Genomic DNA, 25,406 nt, shown 5'->3' on the forward strand with positions numbered 1-25,406 from the left:
GCTGGGCCTACTCTACAACTGCAAAGACCATAAAGGATGTCCTACATCAGACCTTTCTCTTCAAAGGACAGAAATTAGCAATCACAATTCTTTTTAAAAAATCTCAAACAGTTTGTGAATCAGGTAAGAACTGCTAAAACTGCTGAATGGACCAGGATGTTAATTGATTTGAATTCTTCACCACAAACACCCTGAAGTGAAGGTAGACTGTAGGAGATTCAAATCCATCTATTGTGCATTCACCCAGGGAGAAGTTGCTTGCTTCAAATCTATCACTCAGAAAACCTACCCTCTGCTCAATGTGCTCCACAAAGGGAATGACACCTCATGCCATGATGCATTCCCTGCTCACCAGGAGAAAGCTACACGCAAGCTCTTAACAGACTGATGTTAGTTTTTTGGCTATTCAGAAGCCCAGTTACTATGAACTGCCTAGGAAATCATGTGTTCCTGGAAAAAGGTTTCACAGATCAAGCACAAAATTTGATAGAACTGCAAGCAAAATGGTATCTGAAGAAAGCGGAATTAACTTTTATTGCAGCGCAAAGTCTTTAAACATTGTCTCAGAACTGGGAGACTATTACTGCAAGCCAGAAATAGATGGAACTGTATTTGGGGAAGAAGACATTATCTCTCCATGCAATGATTTACAATATCATGCTCCTTTGTGAAATCAGACTTGTTTTTAAATTGAAGTGTGCTATCTCTGAACAACTAAGAGAATAATAAACATGAGCTCCATGCACACCTCACTGGAACAGAAAGAGTAAAACCCTCAGGTCACAGATGAGTATTACAGCTAGCCAATAAAGCCACAGCATCATTCACTGCTGTTGATGTTATGGCTAATTACAGGGCTGTGCATCAAGCTTGGAGAAGCAGAATATGGGGAAAGCCTTTGGTTGATGTGAAGCTTTTTTGGTAGTTCTAAGATGCCACAAGAGAGTGAGTTTACTGCACGTGGCTTAAGACAGAGGCAATTCTTAAAAGAAAAATTCAACCTGTCTTTGCACTTCATATGAATACATTACTGGTTGAAACCATCACATCAGCATGCACTCCCCAGAAGACAAAACATCTGCTGTTTTTGTGGCTGTTAGAGAAGTACAAAGTTCGATACCAGGGCAGAGAAAGTTGAGGAAGTCAGTTACACTCCTAAAATAGCAGTTACTGACTCGGCAAGCTGGTAGCTGATGGGTCAGACAGACACGGTGTTAGTGTCCTGCGAAGCAGACACCAAAGACCAGCTACGCTGGGAATTATCAAGAGCTTTTGCAAGACCTGAGCTGTCATGTTGGGAAGAAAACCAGTAGAGTTCCTTTCTGGGGGTGAAAGTGAGATATCTAAACTTTTAAGTATTTTTTCCATCTGTCTCAAGGAGTAGATCTTGATGAGCTACTGAAGCAGAGCATCTGAACATAAAGATTTCACCAAGTTAAACAAAAGAATTAGATGCTCCTGGAGACTGTGACTGCAGCCAAACAGGAGCTTGCTAGCATGGCTGAGTACTTCTGGAAGCCCACAGACACTTTCAGAAGAATTTTTTCTTTTTTTTTTTTTTTTTTTTTTGAGAAAGAGAAGTAAACTTGAAGGGCTGAAAGGTACACATGTACACAAAGGAATAAGTAAAACGGCTAAAAAAAGGCAACACAAGAAACAAGCAAAAAGAACTTTTACAAGGTAGGAGGAACACACATTATTCTTCTATTTTAGCATACTATCACTTCTCTTCATACCTGTCAGATCCCAGAAGCCTGAATATCCTTGTATTATCAGAAATTTCTTGTGTGATCTAGACAATAAAAATAAGACAAGTATTTACATGTTAGGTGCACAAGTGCTTTTATTTTGTTTTTAAAATAGCCTAGAGAAAAGAATTGACTATGGCTGATGTTACCAATTTACCACTGATTTAAATCAGCTAGAGAATTTAATGCAACTGTTACTTTTAAATGAGATCTAAGAGTTTTCTGTAATTCCTGCCACATAATGTGAATTCCTCTGGTAGCAACTGCAAGCACAACAACAGGGCTCAGCACTGCACAGCATCCAAGCTACCAGTACAATTCTCTTTACAGCCATGACTGAAATAGGTAGCTGTAGGGTGCAATTTGTCTCACTCTAGAGTAGACATCCAAAATGGGTCAGGTGAATCACATATAAAATGCATTTTGTTGAAATTCTGAACCATAGTTAATAATGCAGTAAGTTCATAGTCTGAAAACCTTAACAGAGAAACAATCTATTTTGTTGTACTTATGCCCACTGTGAAAAGAAAACATAGCATTTTGACATTCCAGACTAGTGCAATAGACCTTTGTTTACCAAGGGTGAATTGTGCTTGTGTGATACATCTTTACTATCACATGAATACCAAAGCACCAAAGAAAACATCATGTTAATCAATAAAGTCAAACAAAGCCCAGTACATGCTCCAAAGGATATCAAGTCACACCATGAATGGGCAGCACTGTTTACAAAGCTCCTTTTCTACATAGCCACATTTCACGTTCTTGAGGAAAGAAGAGATTCTTCTCTCTTTCCCAGATCCTAGTAGCGTTAGCTGACTTTGTGAATTCACTTCTGGCACAGAGAACTTGCAAGAGTATTTTAATTCACAACAATGAAGTTCCCCACTTTGTTAAGAAAATTACTTCCTGCTTGTTGTGGGGCTGAGTCTGCACAATCTTGGCCCAAGTTTTGAGTGTCTTGTCTCAGAATTCAGAGAGTTCCCTGTTTCATTCTTCCCACTCAAACCAACCACTGTGGCAGGTCACGGTTGTAGAAGAAAATAACTTTGCAAGCAGCTCAAATCATCCCCAGTTACATCAACTGATATTAGATTAAGGAATCTGAACTAATAATGCCTTCAAAGACAAATGTGCTGCAAAGTTAGGTTGGTCAGGTTTTGGTCCCGTGTAACTGCTTCCTACATATTACATAGTATAAAATTCCCCAAAAGTAACAAATATAGTCAAGATCTGAGCCTGGTAATGTAGGCTTTTCATATTACATGTGAAAATGAGTTTGGTTTTTTTCTTAGTAGTTATGGCGAGTAGGGCAGCCAGGACAGATAAGGAATTTTAAAAGGCCTGAGAGCTTACCCTAGATATGTTCTACAGAGAAAAAGTTTTGGGTGGTTTGCTTTCTGACAACAGCTCAGTTCTGCCTTCTGTTCTTCATTTAGGTGCCAGCTTTGGCTTGACAATAGCAAAGCAAGAAGGCAGCGTTTCTAATGCTTTACATGAACAATATAAACCATCCACTTGTGCTGCAGCACTCTGGAGCATGCCCTCTAACAACTGGATCCGAGCTACTGAGGCCAGTGAGTGGAGTAATCCACTGAGCCTTGCAGAATGCTGCTAGGAGTCTGGAGAAGTCCCTAGCGGCATCACCTCCTTCCTCCTCATGGTCTATGCTAACAGCAGGGTGCTGCAATTCACCACTATGAGTTCTTTGGAGAAGGACAATCATGCCTGAGGATTAAACATGCACAAATGCCACAAGAACCATTTGCAGACTTGAAAATAAGAAGTAGTCTGACTCTAGTCTTCAGTCCAACTTCCCACAAAGAGCAGGTTTACTGTCAGAACAGATAAGCCCAGCTGTGGCTTTGTGCAAATAATTGTAGTTGTGTAACAATGTGGAGTATCTAAGCTTGGCACGGTGTGACTGTATGTGTACCTTAAAATACAATTAGTCGTAATGAGCTCAATTTCTCAGAAATGTGACACTGATGAAACAACTGGTGAAGTTTGTAAACGTTCTTTAATAACCAAATTAAAAGACTCATTAAAATCCTACAAAGCACAGCATTTCCACTAACATATACACGCACAAGGTTTGCAGCAAGAAAAACGGAGTTGGGAAGGTACTTCAAATGGTTTAACAAGGTCTAAAAATCACATCAAACTGGCTGAAAAAAAGGACTACACAGAAATTTTAGAGAAAATGTTTAGGTGAATCTGACATTTTTCTCCTGAGAATGGAAAATGCTACTTGTGAAAGCTGGGCACTAAAATCTTCCAAGTACTTGTAAGCCAAGGGAACATGGAAGAGAATAAAAAACAACGGGCAACTCATTCAACATTGTGACAAAAAGCTAAAACTCAGCAGTGGAGCCTTCAACCACTGGCAAAGTCCACGTTTTGGTATCCATGTGTGAGAGGCTAAGGGACTGACACTGGTCTTCAAAGCAATTTAAGGTGAAGAAGATTAATGTTACTAAGAGTTAGGCTTGGATATTTTCTGCGGTGTCATGGCCCGGTCTCTTGTTGCTTTCTGCGTTGTATGTTAGACTTGGCAGGGGCTCTTATATAGCTTCACTAATTAGTTTGTATCTTACGAAACATGCTTGGAATAAGACTCCAGCTTCCAGGTATAACCTAGGAAGTTATTGAAATTTTTTACTCTTTTTCAGACCACGGCATACTTGGCTTATATTAGAAGCTAGAATTTTAAGCAAAATGCAGTACTCACCTCATTTGATCTAAAACTCCTTCCTTGCATGCCGTGTTTCCAGAATGCTAACACACTGTCTTGTAGACAAACTGGTAACAAAGAACACTGGAATCAGTTTTGAGGCATAATGTCAACTTGTGCTTTTAAGGCCAAACATGTATGACTGCAATTCTGAAATTTGTGCACGTATGTTTTATTGTATCACATTCACCCACAGAGACTGCAAAATGTCTCACAGGAATTGCTGGACCTGCCTCAAAAGTAGCTGCAATTATGTATTTATTTGTTTGTTTAATGAGTGAGGTTTAAAAATATTCCCACCTACCCAACTAGAAAAAGGTCTAAAACTCGCCTTCTGTCTAGCCCTAAGCATGTCCCTTCCTTTGACCAGGAAACCCCTCTGCATTCTAATATTAGCAGAAAAGAGATATTGAATTTTAGCAGAAAATTCAGTATAGGGATACAATTACAGGGATACCACAATGACATTTTTCACTTGTCCAGCAACTGTTGCCTAGTATGGTCCTTCTGCAATAGCAACACAGAGCCTTCTACTTACCAGTCCTTCCCCTTCACAAACATGGTGACAGATACCTGCATTTGAACACTGTGAAAGGAAATGGGTCTAGGGCCTTCCTCAAAGAGAGGGCAAGTGTGTAGGACCCCAGGAAGAATTTATCCCACCTGCATCCAGTATCCTGCCTCTGGACAGGTATGCAGGAAAGACAGCAGAGCTCTTTGGAGACACTATCAAGCTGGAACAGGACACTGGTAGCTAATTTTTGACAAGCAGAAAGAGGACTACAGCATGTGCAGAGGTCTCATAGCGAGCAGCTTCAAGCACATGTACTCCTTCCTTTGCTCCCGTTCTTAACTAACAGAAGCCATAAAAGTAATGCTTCCCATGGCAATGTTTTTTTGTCCTCTTCTCTGTGGTACATGATGTTTGAAGTACCTGAAACTTTAAAGCTTCTCCTTGGAAGTAAGTTCCCTCCAACTCCTCCCACTGTTCCCCCTCTTCTGGTGCTACCCTCCATCTGCGCACACATCCTTCCTCATCCCTCTTTCAAAAGCATGTGATGCAATCCAGGTATGTAACCAGCAGAGAATTGTCAAAATAAATGTATTCTGTCTTTCTGTTTTACAGATCTAATTCATTCAAATTCTTCACAAGAAAACGGAATTTACCTAAAGTGTGACATACTGTATAGTCTTTGAATTGCTTTATACAAATGGACTGTGTGAACACACATGCAGAATGAGTTAGCCATGAGTGATTCACAGAGTTTATGTAGATTGTGTTAAGGTATTCCTTTAGAGGTTGAATATCTCCATCATATTCCCAAGACATTTAGCCTAATCAGGGAAGACTCCAGGGTTATTACCCCATTCCAATTGCTCCTAGGGAAGCACGTTACATAGGGTGCTGAACCTTTCACTGAGCCTTCTCACACAAAATGAAACACAAGAGATAGTGTTTCAAATGCCAAAGACTTGACAGTTAGCATCTCTAATTCTGTACTGTAACAGTAAACAAGTTAATCATAGAGTATCTTGAAATGGAAGGGGCACATAAGGATCATCAAGTCCAACTCCCTGCTCCTCACAGGATTACCTAAAACTGAACCACATGACTAAGAGCATTGTCCAGATGCTCCTTGAACTCTGACAGGCTTGGTGCTATGACCACTTCTGTGGGTAGCCTGTTCCAGTGACTGAGCACCTTCTGAGTGAAGAGCCTTTTTCTAATGTCCAGTCTGAACTTTGCCTGACGCAGCTTCATACCGTTTCCACGTGTCCTATCGCTGGTCACCAGAGAGAGATCAGCACCTCCCCATCTGTTGCCTCCCTTAAGGAAGTTGTAGGCTGCAACGAGATCACCCCTCAGCCTTCTCTTCTCCAAGCTGAACAAACCAAGTGACCTCAGCTGCTTCTCGTAAGTCTTGCCCTCGAGACCTTTCACCACCTTGGTCACCTGACTCTGGATACACTCTAATATTTGTTCTAATAAATCACAGAATGGTAGGGGTTGGAAGGGACCTCTGGAGATCATCTTGTCCAAGCCCCCTGCTTGAGCAGGTACACCTAGAGCAGGGGGTACAGGAACGTGTCCAGGCAGGTTTTGAATGTCTCCAGGGAAGGAGACTCCACAACCTCCCTGGGCAGCCTGTTCCACTGCTCTGTCACCCTCAAATCTATTATCTAAAGTTTGATATCCTTCTTATATTGAGGCACCCAAAACTGCACACAGTACTCAAGGTGAGGCCACGCCAGTGCAGTGAAGGATGGGACAGTCACCTCCCTTGACTGGCTAGCTATGCTGTGCTTGATGCACCCCAGGACATGGCTGGCCCCTTTGGTTGCCATGGAACACTGTTGACTCACCTTCATCTTGCCATCAACCCAAACCCCAAGATCTCTTTCCGATGGGCTGCTCTCCAGCCTGTTGTTCCCCAATTTGCATGTATAACCAGGATTACTTTGTCCCAGGTGCAGAATCTGTCACTTGCTCTTGTTAAATTTCATACAGTTGGTGATTGCCCAGCTCCCTAGTCTATCCAGATATTCAGTATTAATAATGAAATCCAACTTACCTATTGATTCAATCTGAAAGTCAAACGTGAGCTCTGATGACAGTTTGCGGCTGGATTTTAACCTGCCTTGCAGATTCACTATTTTTATGCAGCCTAGACAACAAATAGGATACGTCAACCAAGAATTACTCTTCAATATATGACCTAATTTGAAGACAGACAGTATGCATATACATGCATACATATATATTCAGTTGATACTAAAACTTACAATCCAAACACACCAAAATGGTATCTCTCTCCAGCTGTGTTACATGTACAACACTTGTCTCTGTAGTGTCTATAAAAAAATGACAGTGTTAGTTCATAACATAAATTACCATGAAATTTGAAATGGAATTTCTAGAGATTGAGACAATTTAATGGGTTAGTGTGTTTTTATCTACTTAAAATAATCATCTTACCAGTGACATTTCTCTTCTCTTAGAGAGGCGTGTCCACTTATCCAACATGTTGACTGTGACAGGAAAACTGAAGCTGTAATATTGCAGTATGTACTTAATCCAGCCTTTTCTGAGCCATGTCACAAAAGCAAACTCAGGTGTACATTGCTCTCCCTTTATTCTCTGTTGGTGTCATTTAATATTGCTGTTGCAAAAAAAGGCAGATATGAGACTGTCCACACTAAACCTGAACGCCATTTCATTCCATTTTTCTTCTGCCTTTATTTCTAAATCTTGGTAGGGACTTTTATATTAGTACTTAATTCTTGCTGCTATTTTCAGACTTTCCATCCCCAGATCTTCCAAAAATAGGGGATTATTTCCTTCTCCAAACTGTTAAAAGAAGGGTTACCTTCCTCTCTTTTGGGTTACAGCTGCAGCAGTCACCATCACAGCAAACAGGGAATCTGACCCAGAAGTGATTAGTGGACACGTCAACTCAAGAGAGAAGTGTAGTTTTGGTCCATTTGTTTGTTAACATTAAAATTACACAAAAAGCAGCTCTTATTAACTCAGTATTACTGACAGCGATTCTGTAAGCATTCTTTCATACAGAAGAGAAACTTATTAAATCTGTTAGAGATGAAATTCATTAAATCTGTTAGACATGAGAAGTTAGAGCATGTTACCTAAAATACAAAAGCAGCTTTCAATCAAATAATAAAATCCATGGTCCTGTTGAGAAGCAAAAAAACTCCTCAAGGATGATGGCAGAAGGGTACTACTTGAGATGGTCCCTCCATCTCTTTTTGCTGTTTGTCTTGGAAGGTATACATTTATGATCTTAACCAATGGCTAATGCATGATCTTAAACAATGGTGGATATAGCCATGATGAAAGCATGCAACAGAAGGACTGGAAGATATACATTTGTGCAACCACATTATGGGATGTGGAAATATGCACTGCACTTGCTGAAGCTAACAGGAGAAGAATGACAAGGGGAGAACCCTCTGCAGTAAGTCTCTGTCAGTTAATTTTTTAAAAATGTCTTTATCAGGCATTTACACAAAAACATCAAATGTCAAACAAAAACTACTGTTTGATGAAAGCTATTTGTGACCATATGGTACACACTTTCCTAATTTAAAACACACTGAAAAATCTGTTTCTTTGCATTATTGCTCTCCTGCCAGCAGGGGACAGGAATAAACCAACACGAGGGTTTAATTTAGAGTCAAACAAATAGGAGAAAATAACAACAAAGACACAACACGAGAACACAAAAATGATTCAAGGAAGCTAAAGAAATGTTTTTGGAAGGCACAATGCAATGTTAAATTCCACACATTAAAAAAAAAAGGAACAAGGAAGGGATTACTGTTCTTGTATTTACACACTGATGCAGACAATACTGAGAGAGAAATGACAACAGGACATCATGGGTCAAAGAATTTCTCTCAGCATGCTACTTTTACGGACTCTACTGAACTCACACAGTTACATAAATAGATGTATGAGTTTGAAAATAAAAGGTACTAACTCTGAAGTAGTTAAGTGCATTAACTGGCCATCCACTGATCACTTTGTTTTTTGTAACTATGCTTTAAACTGTGTCAAAATCTGATGTAATTTTCAGCAAGAAAGTCAGCAGGCATCTTCCTAGTGGAAACTGTACTACTTAGTGAATTCCCCCATACACAATCAGGGAGACTCATACACGTGTATATGCCAGTACAGGACTTTGTATAAATTAATCATGGATCAACAAGGGCTCTATGCCTGGTAGCAACAAAGCTATTTACTGCTTCTAAACCTGCAAGCTATGACTGGGGTCAGCTCACTCCTGTATGTAGCTTTAGGAGGGAATCTTGCAACTCTAGAAAAGCAATTCTTAGCACACTTCCTTCTTAATAGAATTTTGACTGTTGCTCAGATGGTGGCATCCTCACTCACTGCACCCAGATCAATGACGGACAGGTATTTGCTTTCCTGCCACCAGTGGTCCTAATCCCTTTCGCTTTCCATAAACATCAGAAGAATAGAAATATGCTTTCTCTCAGCAGGAGACTGATAACACCATTTCTAATCACACTGGCTTATTGCAGGAGAGCCAAACCATGCCTACAGTGATGCTGAAAGAAATTGCTCAGAGTGCTATCCTATTAAAATCTTTTAAATAAACAGAAGTGGTGCCAAGGTAGAGCGCAGAACAGCACAGTGGGTAACAGTCAAGTACAGCCTGATTTATGGAAATGCAAGAAACCACAACTGCATCCTCTGCTTATACTCAAAATCTCAATAAATCCAATCAGTTCAACAAGTAGAAACATCCCCCCAAAAAAGTGCACATGCAAGCAGGTACAACCACATACCCCTTTAAATGGAGAACTTAGAATGATCATTTAGCCGTAATGATTTAACCATTGGTTTCCTCAGAGGAAACTACTTTTCTAGTGCTTCAGCTATAGCAGAAGAGCAAGGAACATTTCTGAATGCAATAACAACAGCACACAAACCTGTTTCTGTAAACCACGAAGAGGTAGAATTTGGGTTGACAGTCTCAAACTTCACCACCTGATTGAAGTCTCTTCCTCTACTGACACCGACACATACTAAAGGGAATTCCTGCTCAGGGACTACCAGCATTTCAAACAATCTCAGCGGACAAGGTACAGGAAAATCTATGTGCTAGATTAAGAAACAAAAATATATATTAGACGCGAAACAAGTTTAGTCTGAGTTGCTGTTAGCTATTTAAACTGTATGGTAAGTTTTATGCCATATATTTTGTAACATTTTTTACTTCTTCAGGTAACAGTAATTGATAGATACAAAAAGCCTGGGTTAAGAAGCTTACACAGTCTTCATGCTGATTCAGTTAAAATAAGATAGGATGTCTTTCATCATGTGTATCATGTGCTACTGCCTACAGATGACAACGACCCATCATTGCTCTCCCCAGCTATGGAGTCTCTAAGCCTTGTTTCCCAGGCTGGTCAAGTTATATCAGCTCTCTACAATCGTAAGTACACCCTGGCTCCATCTCTTCAGGTGGTGTCAGATGGGGAGATAACTGGGCACCTCCAGTGTCAAAAGGCATGGAATAAGTGGCCACCTTCTGTCTAGTATTGGAGCAAGCCTGCTGTTAACCCATGTTTTTACTCCACTCCACCATGTCTCAGCCTGTCAGCCAAAGTTTTTTTACTAGGGAACTAAAAGGCAGTGTTCATGGAGAGAAGGGCCTTGTTCTTTAAATGAAGTGCACCACAAAAATGAGAACATTCCTATAAATATTTTCAGTCAGTTAATACATATTACACATTTAACTAGCTATTTTCAATGTAATTTAACAGAAGCCAAGAGGAAAGTCTAATACCTCAAGAAATGGCTAATACTTATTTCTTAACAAGTCATTACAAGATAAATAGAACTGAACATGAGAGTATTTCACTTTATTGTAATATTACCTTGATTAACATAAACTTTTGCATTTGTTCAACCCATTCTAGCAAAACAATGCTAGACTGTAGTGCTCCACAAAGGTACTTGTGGCCCGTGTAGGGATTCCTCACTGCCAAAAAAGGAGAAGTAGAGTACATCAGTGTACTAAGCAAATACAAATTATAAACGATTTCCAACTAGCTAGCATCCACAATCTTTTGGAAAATAACCGCTCTAATCTTTTACATAAGGAAGCTGCTGAAAAGTCAAAATCCACACTATGAAAATGGTGACTGTAAGCATGCTGGAGCAGGGGCTGCCCTTCCATCAGGCATGAACAGCTAGTAGCTGGTGCCAAATAAGCCATAATAAATACAACTCTCGTAAGAGTGCTGTGGTATGTTTCACCTCTCCAACTGAAAATAAAGGTTTTTGTTGGTTGGGTTTTTTTTTTTTTTGGGCTGGTAGGTGGGATTTACTGTTTTAGATAGTCTTAAAAAAAAAAAAGTTGACTGCATACACATTTGAAGTATCTTGCTCCACCATGTTTGTTTGCCTGAACTATCTCCAAATCATCACCAGAAGCTGTTAAAGAATGGCTTTTTCTATAACACACAGACAGTTATCCAGCAGGCACTGAACAATCACTGTCACTTGAAAACTGCTCAGCTGCCTTCCAAGCACTGCCACAGTGAGTCTGAAATCCAGGAGCTCTATGTTTCTGATGAACACATCTAGATCAGCAGGAAATTCGGGGGGGGGGGGGGTTTGGGTTTTTTTTGTTTTTGTTTTTTTTTTTTTTTTTAAAGTGACAACATCTATTTCCATTCAACTCCTCCTCTTCTAAGGATTTCAGAACTCAGTTAAAAATTGGAAGAGAACAATAAAGTTGCAAAATCGGGCATTATGAAATCTGAAGTTTCACAACTTTAATTCTACAGTATTGAAAAAATTTTACTCCTTATGCACTGCTAGCATATCCATTAAGATGAACAAGTGTTACTTCGCACTTTGTACAAGTACATCTAAAGACAAGATTTTAAAGTGCAGTAAAGTGACTGTGGGCCATCAGGCAATGAACAACACAGTTCAGATAACGAGCTTCTATAATCCAGTACTGTCTACATAGGTGAAATATGATCATGCTACCTTACTGCCAAGGAAGTCCACTAGCAATCCCTTGGCACCTTAAACTTCAAAACTTAATTTCATTAATCCAAGTTCTCACTCAACATCAGTCAAACTGACTGCAAACTGCAGCAAATAACACTTGGCACGACCCTTAGTAAGGCTGAACTCAGCAGCAGAAACCACAAAACGTGCAATTACCAATACCTGTAAGGTGGAGAAACTAGACCAGAAGTTCTCGTCTTTTTCTGCCTCCTGTGGCACTGCTGCTTCCCCCAGGCCAAAGGGATACTTATGCTGCTAGCAGGAATGGAGGCTCACGCTGCATGTAATAAGTAGGCTGCACGTAATAAGTAGGGCAGGAGAGGGGAATCTATCATTTCTCCCCTTGGACCTGCCTTTTGCAGCTGCCCTTGTTGCCATCACAAATTATCACGCCTATCATGCAAGAAGGACTCCAGGGTTGTTAGGCTAAGCTATCTCTGAATGCCAGGACAGCAGACTCCCCCCCATAATGCCAAGTCCCACAGCACTCTTGTTAAATTCTGTCTGTTAGTACAGAAACTGTAAGATTACAGAGGAGCACACCGCCAGGTTTCTCATTTCATAAACAGAGACCTGAAAACATATGGACTTCCAAATCAATTTTCAAGTCAGAAAGCTCGCATTCACACCTACTCTGATCCCTGTCACTCCACCCCTTCGGGTGTTCCCTCCAGCATCCATTCACATACACAGCTTGACCAGATGCCTCAATTAGGGCAAGGCCTGGACACACAGAGTACATATCGTTAACACCCTACCACACCCTAACTGATTTGTATCCCAGAAAAAGTCAAGTTTTAACAGGTGAACCAGACAAAGAAGTGATAACAAACATCAGATGTTTTAGCAATATCACGGAGATTTTTGTCAGGGTGAATGGCAGATGCTCTCTTACCACTGAATCTCTGAAAATCTCCTGTGTAATACAACTCCTCACACCAAACACTTAATTATGGAACACCAGGTGAAACATTTGCAGGGACAAGAGCTCAACCCCAAGAGATAATCCATAGTTATCTTTCCTGTTTTGTTTTTGGGGTGTATTTTTAAAAAATCTATCTGCCCCCACCCCCCCTTTAAAACATGTCTTAACACAGTGCAGCCTTGACACTTCAGTAGCTGGCACTTTGAACACACTATAAAGGCTTCAGAGAAAACACTGTCCTCAAAAAACTGAAAATACTCCTTTCTTTTTATCATCCAACATTGATAACTGGAAATTTTGCTAGGAAGTCAGGCTACTTAAGCCTGATGGTAAGGTCAAGTCACTTCCATCTATGGAGAGACGAGGTTGTTCCTGAGGACTGGTTTAAATTTGACATGCATTCTGCTTCTCTGCCTTTCTTAAGAATTGTCTTTAACCATAAAAAGCAAAATGGGAAAGTTTTCACTGCTTAAATGCAAGAACTAAGCTGAACGAGCTCACTGTCTGCAAATGCATAGTTTCATAATGACAAAAGTCTCTTCTCCCTTTACCTCTTAAACCTGACTCAGTAATCTTAATACTGCCACCATTTGTACTGCTTCTTGGCATTTATTCTGCAGATCTTTACTTACCAACACAACACTTCTGACACCATTTAGTGTCAGGAATTTTTGTAGACACTGCAAACTTCCTACAAGATATAAATACAGAATTATTGATCAACTAAAACAATTGAATGAATCTGATTTTTTAGAGAGTTGTTGGTGGGAAAATTATATTTGTCCCCCAGTAAAAACCCTATATTTATTTGTATATTTCTTCGCAAAATGATATGCCTAGAACATACATGGTGATCCCTCTGTTAGCACTGAGATGCTGCTCAGTTATGCAGCCTTATGAATGCAGTTAAAAGTCAGGAATGGAGAGGAATAGGTACCTCAGTACCTTTGAGCATCATTTACCACCATCTCTTGCTATTAAATCATATTTATTTATATACATGCCTGGATAGTCTACCAGTACTGCTATGATCATTCTTCTTTGTAATTCTGTAACTTATTGCATCTTGTGCTGGATACTACACAGGCAACGTAAAGTCCACTCTTGTCCCAAGGACATTATAGTTCAAAGACAAGACACGTGGACCCAAGGGGTGTAGAAAATGATGCTGTACTGGATAGATTGCTGGGCCACAGTCCTTGCAAACTAACAGCTTAAATTTTGCAAAACTTTTCATAGGAGGCATAGCATGCATTTCAAGAGGACATCTAAAGGAGGACTGGAAGGCAGCTTTGCAAGATCTTTTCTCATGTGCAGGGGACACTCTCTGAGAAATCATGAAAACAATTACTTGAAAATTTCTCAGAGAAGCCAGGGAAGATTATGTTATTTGCTGGTAGCGGGAATCAGTGTTTCTATACAGACTAGAAGACATATGACAGACAGTGTGGAGATTGGCCACGGTAGCCTTGACAGTAAAAATAACTAATTTGATGCTGTAGAAAAGATAGGAATAAGTGGAGTGATTGACAGATAGATAGATGCTGCAGTCAAAGCTATAAATTGGGAAAATACTTGCATAGCATTTCAAATGGAGCTGTCCAGAAGCGACTGATAATGCAGCAGGACTGAGCAGCATGAAAACTAAGAAATGGCCAGAAATTTTGGTTGGAAGAAGTCATAGAAGGTTTGAAAGGAACTGCTGAAGGATGCTGTTGTGGTTTAACCCTAGCCATCAACTAAGCACCACACAGCTGCTCGCTCACTCCCCAACCCCAGTAGGATGGGGGAGAGAATAGGAATGGCAAAAGTAAGAAAACTCATGGGTTGAGATAAGAACAGTTTAATAATAATAATGTTAATAATTATAACAACATTAACAATAGTAATGTTAATAACAATAATAACAGCAACAGTGAAAACAACAATGGTGATAATAATAATGATGATGATATGAAAAGGAAAACAACAAGAGAGTGAGAGAAGTGAAACCCGGGGGGGGAAAAAGTGATGCAACCGCTCACCAACCAACGCCCCACCAGTTCCTGAGCCATGATTGCTGCCCCCCCTTGGCCAGCTCCCCACAGTTAATATACTGAGCATGACATCATATGGTATAGAATATCTCTTTGGCCAGTTTGGACCAGCTGTCTTGGCTGTGCCCCTTCCCCTCCCGGCTTCTTGTCCACCTGACAGACCATGGGAAGCTGGAAAAGTCCTTGACTATTATAAGCACTACTTCGCAACAACTAAAACATCAGTGTGTTATCAACATTATTCTCATACTAAATCCGAAACACAGCACTATGCCAGCTAGTAAGAAGAAAATTAACTATCTCAGCCAAAAGCAGCAGACACACTCAAGGGAAAGAAGCTGGAAGGGAGACTTATCAGAGACGTATTTTCTGCTACTAAATGTTTGCCTACCAAGTATCATAAATTGAGCTTAGACCATTTTTTGCAGATGAATATAGGAAAGTCACAAATTACTTGGAATTCTATTTAGCTCTGCATTTTCTCTACCAAAAACTTTGCTTTTAACATATCTACATTTTTCATGTAGCACTCATCATCGTGGTATCCAGGAACTTGCTGAAGAATACACTTTGTGGTCTGGTAGGAAAAAAAAATTATGCTCTTCTACATACTTCAAATGTACTACTTCTGCCTGGCTAAATGTTACTGCTTTGATGCTTTACAGCAAGGGATAAAACAGCAAAATGGATTATCTAAATTAATCTCTCTGGCCTTTGAATGACTGGCTTGGGACTTGCACATTCAGGTTGTGCTGCATTTTTCTTGGGAAGAGACATGACTGGAAAACAAATTTTCTAAGCCCTCTGCAACTTAGTTAAGGTGTCATTCCAGGCTGAATGTAGTCTGAAGGTTTTCCCCACATGATCCTTATGATAATTATGGTTATTAGTCCACTGCTGATGCAGTCCTCAAGCCAAAGTCACCCAGCCAAAGTTAGTTTGGAAGAGAAAGGAATAGAACAGTGGTGCAGGCACACAGAAGACAATTCAAAGCACAAATTATCTTTTAGGTAATGAGAATTTAGCCTCTGGGAAGAACACAGTTTTCAGACATTATGTTTGCAGATGACTGAACAAGAATCATTTCCTGAATCCAAGAATTAAGTGTTAATAGGCTGTTAACAGAACCAAAGGTAGCAGAGAATCAGGTCTTCTATAATACAATTTCCTATCAGAAAGCCTATTATACTAGAAGAACCAGTGATTCACTATGCACTTTAAGAATCAAAGGTTTCTCTGCAAACTATATTAGTGCTACTACCTCCTCCTCTCAGATTTGAATGAGGTCCTAAGGCTTGTTTGGCAGCCGCCACTGTACCAGTCTCTGGGATTTTGTATGTGCTTGTTAGTAAAGTTGGAGGGACTCCATGCACAATGTGCTGTAGGCATCTCAGCACAAGAGTACTTTCTACAATAGCCTGCAAAAAATGACTAGCCAATAATGAATACCAAATCTATAATCCAGTTCTGCTCTTCCCAGCTTTTAAAATAACCCATGAATCCACGCTCTCTGCAGTAAGAGATTACACATCTCCACTTTTTTTTTTTTTGTTAATAGAATGCAAAGATAGCGTCCAGAGTAACTAATGTAAGACCACGATTTCTACTTGCCTTATATATCACAGGTACAATACCTAGATTTTGTTTAGCATGAAGTACAACTAGGATTTACCATACTAGACCATACCTGAAAAGAGCTATGCTCATAAACGGGAGGCTTCATGACAAGAAGGTTAGATGTACCAAAACCCATTTCTCTAATAAGAGTACATTCACATCTTGATTCATGTAAATTTAGGGGTCTACCCTCTAATTAATGCCCGTATGAGATATTTGTGGCAATCTGAGAACAGAGCTCCACATTGTCTGGTATTCCCAGAATTTCACAAGCATATCCTGGATTCCCAGAATTAAGATATTCTGAGATATCTGATGATGTGTGTTTACCTGGGAAGTATTCGGTCAGGGAGCTTATGAGCTGGAATAGCAACAGGTAACTTTTGCATTTGCCTTGCATAATCAAAAAGTCCTGGCAGATTATGGGAATAAAGCTGAGAAGCTTTACCTGGAAATTAGAAAACAAAACCACACTTCAAATATGAAACCAAATGTTTACCAGCACTACCACTTACAGATAGCACAGTAACTTACCAGATATTGATAACAAGCAATTGTTCATGACATATAACCACGTACACCTTCGAGGAAATAGCTGATAATGGGAAGGAAAAACAAAGAAAGAAAAGCATTCAATTTGATATACACAAAATGTGAGCACATTAAGCTGATCAATTAATATCTGCATAGACAACAGGACAAAATTAATATTGACTTGTTTTTTTGTAGCAGAAATTAGCTTAAGCCAAGTAGTGTTTACCCAGATTCCAGAGTTAATTCAAAGTAAATCTTAGGCACACACACTATATTTAACATACACATTAACATTTAGACAATTAGCACATTTTATATGAATGTATTCAAGTACACTATAATTAGCCCACAAGACGTCATTATAGAGATCAATCCCTCCTTTTTCAAAAATTTTAGAAACCACCAAACTTTCTCCTTCAAAGGAGAAAAGCTTAGCAACATAAACTTCAGTAAACAAAGCATGGTCAACAAGCCATAGCCATTCTAAAGCCTATCATAGTCCAAATCTCTTGAAACAATTAAAACTGGCACTTGAAGGGACTCTCCATCTGCATGTGATTATACATTTCACTTAAGTGATCAAGGGATGCAACAAATGGTCAAGGCAGAATTGTTATTTGTCAAATCCCACAATTACTAGACAGATGAGGCTGAAACCAAAAAGACATCCTTTAAAAAAACAGAAAGAACACTTGAAAGAAAAAGATGGTACTTTTTTTCTCTCACATAATTTCTGGAGTTTGTCATGGAGGTGGAGGTGGAAAGTATCAACAGCATAAATGAGAGATTAGACATACTCATGTCCAACAGGTCCATAAATGGATATAAAAACCAAATAAGCAGGGATCCTCCAACAACCCCAATTCAATGACTGCAGTGGAGGCTGAGAACGGACAGCAGACAGTGGCCAAGCTTATGGGCGTTTCCTACTGCCATTTAGGAAATAGATTATTGGGCTAGACAGACCACGCAGGAGGACATTTCCTTTGCTCTTAAAAAAAAAAAACAAACCAAACCAAAACACAGAACCCAAACACAAAACCCAAACAGCCCCCACCCCAAACAACAACAACCAATCCCCGGGATGGTTTATTAGAAAGATTTGATGAAAATTAATTGAAAGATTTTTCTGCCAAAGAGCAAGAGATTCATCTTGAAGCTGTGCTAACTCCTGGAAATGTATGTTAATTTCTGCTTTGTCCATTAGTGAAGTGGAATGTAGTGAAAAATAACCAAGGATACTTCCTTTGCTTTTACAGTGAATTGTATCAGACCTAGAGGGTAAACAATGAAGTGAAACACAGAACTTGAAAATGATATTAAAGCCCTATTGCCTGTTATCATAAGAAATGATGTAATAAATGGTTAGCACAGAGGGTGTGCTTCTATTCCTGAAGTCTTCTAATAACCTAAACACGCTGTAAGAAAAACCTATGGTAATAATCTACCAGCCTGTCTGTATCCAAATTTAATGTGCAGGTCTGATCTTCTGTAGCTGCATACGTGTATTGTGCGGTAGATTTGGATCTGAGGATTAGAGAAGAATAGCAATGCTTCAAATTTGCAGGTTGATTGACCTGTCACTCATTCCTCCTGTTCCACACAACTGGCTGTTTTAACAAGCATTTCTTCTCATCTCTGAGTGCTTATTAAAACATTTCCTTAAAAGCTCACTAGGCAATGCACTACAGAACATGGTGCTTAGAGAAAACAAGGATGGATATGAAAGCATGAGTTTCGTTACACTTATTCTCCCTGCCAATTTAAAAAACAACAACAATATCAAAACCTCAAAAGAAAAAAAAACTAAACAAAACTTTCCTTGGCCTACAGGAATTATTCTATTAGTGATATTTCTCAGGGTAGGTTTTACAACTGCAGAGTAGCAGCAGAAAAGTACCTGAGCTAAGCTGAAACTAGCTAACTCAAGCACCAGTATCATTATGGGCTACATGGAGCTCAGTGCAAGCTAGCTAGGCCTTTTTCTCAATACAACAGACATATCTACAACGTCTGGACCCTGGAAAATGAACAAACACCAGTGCCTCCAGCTTACAGTGTGAAGGCTGTCCTTGCAAATTCCTCCATCTTGATGGCAGATGCATAGCTCCCTAAGTTAGGGAGAAGGCAGGAAAGAAAACAAGTCTCTTAGAGATTAACAAAAGAGCTGGAGAAGACACCATACAGAAAAGCCTGCAATTGGCATTTCCCCCTCCCCATAATCCCCTCAAAAAAAAGACTGTTTATAAGATTCTGCAAAGACAGAGTTTCAGTTGGGATTCAGTAAGCTGAGTCTCATCACCAAAGCTGCTTTTAAGACCAAAGGAATGGAATCTAGTGTATAAAGGATCTTCTTCCTTCCCTGTAGCTGAAACACATTGTTGCTAATATTCTATCTTTTAACAAAGTTTTAAAGAAAATAGAAACTTTAATCCAAAATACATTAGGGAAATTCCATACTGTTTAACAAATCATTTATCTGCAGGACAATGCACTACAATGAAGCTCCACATATTCATATATGCAGATCTGCTACTTAAACATGGTTCAGCCTACAAAAAAAAGCTTAAACTTGACTGAATGGTACCCTCAGTAGTAAACATTTAAGGTAATTCTCAATGTAGGTAGTGCCTATGTAACTGTAGTAAAGACAATTTTTACAAGGATTATATAACGTTAATCTGAGTGGCTAAAATGTGACAAAGACCTTTTTTTTTTTTTTCCAAAATATCACGAGAAATATACCTGCTCCATTGATGTTTCATGAAGTTCATTGAGGTTCAGTGTGTAAATACCTTCTTCTGCACCAAATATCAAATACTGATCTGCAAACACAAACAACAACCAACCAAAAAAAATCTAGAAATCCTGATTTAAATAAAGACTTAACGCAATTACACACCTTGAAACAAACCAACCTACAATAGTTATGATGTTTGAAAGCACGTAAAATTAATCTTGCTAAGGAAGCTTAAATTTGTGGATGGGGCTGTTTTCAGGCATTAGGAGCGATCAGTCTTTTGGGGTTTTTTATGACTGCCAATTGGAATAAAATCCAGCAGTGATACAACCATAAGCAAGAATTCATGTGAATAATTTCCTCATATATAGATTATCCTACTTAGACATTTTCAAATATTTTGTGATTTTTGCCTTCTTTTGGAGTATTTCAACAACAGAATTGACGCGAATGTTTTCTCAGTACTTTGGGAGTGCCTCACTTCCTGAACTTAATTAATAGCCTGGATTGTATTTAGGCATGCAAACAAGACAGACATCTCATATTGAGAAGTAAACCGCAACAGATTGACTTCTGTAATGTCAGCTTCTAAAAAACCTAAGTGTTTTCTTGCTTACTGGCTCAACAGCATGTCTATACAGCCTATAATCAAATGGTGAAATTGCAGGCAACGCAAGAACAATGTTACGAATTATCCTTTTCATCAGGCTATTTAATAAATAACTAAAATGTATGCAAAAATAGAGTGAGTTGCAGAAACCTGTATGATGAGAAAGATTTAGGAAAAAAACAATCAAGTGAATGATAAAGAAATCATTCTCAACTAGGACCTCCAGAAGTCAGATTTTTAAAAAAATAAATCAGAATTGGTATCTTTTGGACTAAAGTGTTGAGAAGAGTCTCAAAACAAAACAAAAAATTACTTTTTACCTTTGATATGTAATTTATTCTTTTTAATCAAAGCTGAAAACTGTGCCCCATATATCTTAACATAATTAAAAACCAGCACTGAACTTGAGACAACAGTGGCATAATTAAAGAACTGCTTAAACAAACAAACCTATTTTACAACATGTCTATTTTAAAAGGAATAGTCTTGCTTATCTAAGCACTCTTGAAGTCCAGGGAGAGGACAAAATGGGTAAAATATATGTAATATACTACCTCTTGTATCTGGATTTATCCATGATGTTGCACAATGGATTTTTAACGGACAGCCATTGAAAACTTTTGAAAAGCAAGCACCCATCTGTAGAAGTAAAAACAATTAAAAATATACATATGAAAAATGAAAGTGTGACATTTTCAATAGATTATTTTCACATAAAGTAGTAACAAAAGGTTAAGAGCTGTTTCATTTGCTATGTGGAAAATAACCTCATCCAGACAAGTTGAGAAAGAGATTTTTTTTAAGTGATTTTCCTTTGTGTGCAAAACCTTTCTGAACAAACACACCAGAATTAGAATTTTGGAATTAGCAATTAAATTAATAGTCTAAGTAGATACTTACTACAAGGGTAACAAACCTGAAAACGTTCCTGGGTTTTGTGGCTTTAGAAAGTCTCAACAGAGAAACTTTATTCTTGCCGTATTTCACACATCTCAAATAAAACTCCAGGTTACGCAACAATCAAAATTTTAAGTCTCAGATTCTCTATTAGTTGTTTTGAATTAACTTATTTTCAATATTGATTGCTTCCCAAAGGGAAACCTCTGGTAGAAGATCCCACTCCTTGTTCAGTATAACCCTAATAAACTCAGTTTGCCTTTTAAGTAAGTGTCTTGCACGGAATAATATAATCAATCTCTCCACCTTCCCCCTAGTGAAGTACAAGCATTTGTAGGCTTTTATAAGAATACTTAAATTTGCTTCAAGATGACAGAAAAGCAGAAGCCAGGGCTTTCTCCTTTCCCCTCAAACATCAACATAACAATTAACCATCCTATTTTGTTAAGAAACAGAGCTGATCAATAGTACTGTAGATGAAAAGAAATAACGCAGTAGTAAACAACAATTAGTAAAGTGAAATGTTATCATTTATCAAATGATGGTAAAACATAAGAACCAGTCATAGGTTAGGGTTGCCATCCTGAATATAAGCAGGTATCACCTCTACACAAAGCTACATACTCTGTAACACAGCTACAGAATAGCAATGTTTTAACTTCATATTAATACTTCGTGAATTATTATCGATCTATAAACTGAATTAACCAAATAGCTCTCATATTAACATTTGGACAATTTTTTTTGTTAACCTGTTGCTGAACAATAAAGTCTGCACACATTTCAGTCATGTCTGAACAAAATTTAGTTTAACAAGAAAAGAAAAAACACTTCATAATTAACCCTTTAAAATGAAAAGCAGCAGAAATGAGACGCTTTGTGCTTCAGACATATCTCAGATATTCTAGCACCACTATAATGAAATCTGTGAGTCTGTCCATTTATATTTATGTGAGGGAAGAATTAAATTCATTAAGGTCATCAGCAAAACATGAAATAATCCCATTGCACAAAGACAAGGGGAAAGACTTCAGTACTGCCAGTATTACTGCAGAAGGAGCTGACTGCTTGCTAGACAATGAGACAATCCTTCTGCAGGCATAAGAATTGAAGTAAGAGAAAGGATATAAGTGAGGCAGTAATATGAGAAGATACTGACACAAACCGACCTCAAGGTACTGACGCAGCTTCAATGTTGTCAAATCCCTTGGCATCAAGGAGTTTGAAGGAGGAATGATAGCAAGAAAAACAATGACTTTTTTTTTTTTTTTTTGGCTGTTTTATAGACACCTCTTCCCAAGTGCCCAGGGCACTGAAAGGCACTCAACAGAAAATATACCAGATGACACTGAAAGCACTGATCTCCTAGAACACTCGTAAGTGCTTCTGCTGCTCCTGGAACCAGCTATGCAATTCTCCTTGACCCTTTCCAAGCACTGAAGGGAGATGCTGCACAGTGGAGGGAAGCTGTGCTTACTGCTAAGACCTAGCTGACCTCCGCAGTGCTAAGTGGATAAGAAACAAAGAGGAGATGGAAGTCAGAAGAGACTAATCTTTTTCCTCTAGCCATTCTTAGTCCTGATCTCCAGGAAGCCTGCAGAGCCAAAACGCGTCTGCAAATGTCTCAGAAGGGTAAATGGAGCATCAGCATATCACCTCTAAATACCAAACAAATCTGAAGGAAACAGCTGAGAATCAGACAAATTATTAAATTGAGTTGCTAGTGGGGAAGAAACCCCACAAACATGAAATGTTGAAGCAAGGCTGCTTGATCTGACTGCTGTCATGGAGGCATTTAAGTCTCAGGGGTAATTCATCAGGCACGGTATTCCCTCCGTGGTAGAATCTAACAGGTCTCCCTGTGCTGCAAGCCACCTAAACCACCAGGGAAAAACATACTACCAGAGTAGATTATTAAGTTGAGCAAAACCTCTAGACTCACAGGCAACCATGCACAGATACCATTTTAACATAGCCCTAGAACATCTAACTATTTTAGAGGACAGTGCGAATGCAAAACATCTTTTACCACCCAGCAACATACTTCAGAATGATAAATCAAAAAAAAAACCCCAGACAAACAAGAATCAGAACAATGATGTACCACAGAAAAAGAACAGAAGAGACTGAAATATTGTTAGAGTTTTACTTGCAGTAGCAGGCTATATGTTAAATAAGACTCCCATGTGATGTTAGGATGCAAAAGATGCTCCATAACAGAGAAAGTAAAATGTCCAGTAATGCCAGTAACCTGGGAGAAAACCCCCATCCTTACCCACATTTTTATTATTTGGCAACTGATGGAGACAGCAGGCAGAGATGAACATGTAAGTGCCAAATCAGACTTGAACACTTAACAGGAAGGTTAGAAAGTTTGTTATGCATAAAGGTCAGCTATGATGAGGGAAGAGGAAGAGAGGGGAAAGAGTTTCTAACCGGAGGACCAACAGAACCAAAGAATTAGTGCACTACAAAGACGCATGAATATGCAGAGAGCAGTCCAATACCCAAAGACTCATTTGGTCACCTTCAGAAGTTTTCCTGTTTTAGTCAGTCTCTTTCTACAGCTTCATTATATTAGCAACTCAGCCATTCTCTGATGGCCTGTCCCTGAAGTTTGTGGCAAAAGTTCAACATATACAACTTCATTTTGAGCTATTCTACTTTCTACTCTTTTTCTCATGCCAGTCACTGAATCTATCTTATTTCCCCCTCCCCATGATGATTTGGTTCTTTTCAGTGCTAGGAGTGCTCCCAAATTTCTGTCATCCACTAGTTTAAAGTACACAGTCCTAGGCCATATATTTAGTTTAATATTTAGTTTATTAAAACAGGGCTGACCTCAATAAATGATGGTGAACATATCAAGAATTCAGAGCTCTGGAACTATCCTGTGCATTTATTCAAGAGATTACAGTCCTAAGGAACAAAAGCATGACATCTACCTTAACCTGTCCTGCTTCTCTAAATTGGGTAGGAAGCAAAAAATAATGTCAGTTGCACTTATATGTCCTTGTAGCAATTTTATTTCCTTACCTAAGATGAGAAACTTATCTGGCTTAGAAGTAATGTAGCAAAAAGGTTAGTTTAAAATCAGATGATTCCCCCACTTAGTGCACACCACAACTACATGAATGTACGCTCCAGCACACAAGGAGAAGAGTGGTGAGGGCAGAAAGAAATGGTCAAGAAGAAAAGTCTGGCTCTCTGATCACAGCACTGGCTAAAAGAACAGTGACAAGCCCACGCAGATATTACAATGAAATTCCAGTTTGTTTAATGTTATGGAAGCACACATAGATGTCTGTAACAGTTATTTTCAGCCCTAAGGCATCTGTGAATCCTATCTTCAGAAGTTTTGCAACCTAGATCTGCATAGTATAAACTCTGAGCTATTTGCAATTCTTGAGAGGCATCAGCTCCTCAGATCAGTAAGTACCTTAAAGGCACTGAAAGTACTTCTGTGACATTAGCCACAGAACTCTCATTCACTTTCTTAATGAGCATGAAAAAAAAAAACCCTTTCAAAATTTACTTCAAGCATACAAAATCAAGGGTGATTTCTGAAATACCATACCTGTGGCTTAACATTTCTAAAAGATACTGGCTTTTATAATTAAAAAAACAAAAACAAAAAAAAAAACACCCAAAAAACCCCTACATTCAAAAAATGTACTCTCTCAGCTTTAGTAAGAAAATGTGTCCTGCTTCCAACATGCATTTGTATGACTCAGTAATACTCACATGCACTTTAGGTGTGGGAGGAAGGCCATTACTAATTGGTTTCTAGAAAATAAAAGTAAAAAAGTATGTTTACACTCACATGCGCACATATGCATGAACGTGCATATTCTCTCCCCACACTACAGCATGACCAAAATGCAAGCCTAAAAATTTTTCTTCAGAATGTTGTTAAAAGCACTTGATAAATAATTGAGCATAATTATGTTAGGAGAAAATAAAAAGCCAATACTTATATCTACATAAGAAAT

At 38.8% G+C, this 25,406-nt stretch overlaps 1 protein-coding gene across 9 annotated transcripts in view; it reads right to left on the minus strand.

The window, feature by feature from the left end:
- MAP4K3 (mitogen-activated protein kinase kinase kinase kinase 3) overlaps positions 1-25,406 on the minus strand; it is a 97,698-nt gene that overhangs the window by 2,053 nt on the left and 70,239 nt on the right. For 6 of the 9 annotated variants that reach the window (XM_064446621.1, XM_064446625.1, XM_064446623.1 and 3 more), the window contains 12 exons: positions 25,159-25,200; positions 21,072-21,156; positions 19,913-19,992; positions 17,168-17,228; positions 16,964-17,081; positions 13,613-13,671; positions 10,909-11,012; positions 9,958-10,129; positions 7,267-7,335; positions 7,056-7,148; positions 4,480-4,550; positions 1,737-1,792 (listed from right to left, as the gene is read on the minus strand). In XM_064446621.1, the coding sequence (XP_064302691.1) occupies positions 1,737-1,792; positions 4,480-4,550; positions 7,056-7,148; positions 7,267-7,335; positions 9,958-10,129; positions 10,909-11,012; positions 13,613-13,671; positions 16,964-17,081; positions 17,168-17,228; positions 19,913-19,992; positions 21,072-21,156; positions 25,159-25,200 (1,010 nt within the window). Of the gene's footprint in view, positions 1-1,736; positions 1,793-4,479; positions 4,551-7,055; positions 7,149-7,266; positions 7,336-7,459; positions 7,644-9,957; positions 10,130-10,908; positions 11,013-13,612; positions 13,672-16,963; positions 17,082-17,167; positions 17,229-19,912; positions 19,993-21,071; positions 21,157-25,158; positions 25,201-25,406 lie in introns of those variants that run through there. The other 3 variants (XM_064446620.1, XM_064446624.1, XR_010372089.1) reach the window with 3 other exon arrangements.

The sequence above is a fragment of the Phalacrocorax carbo genome, chromosome 3 (genome assembly GCF_963921805.1).
Source record: "Phalacrocorax carbo chromosome 3, bPhaCar2.1, whole genome shotgun sequence".
Classification (NCBI taxonomy): Eukaryota; Metazoa; Chordata; class Aves; order Suliformes; family Phalacrocoracidae; genus Phalacrocorax; species Phalacrocorax carbo.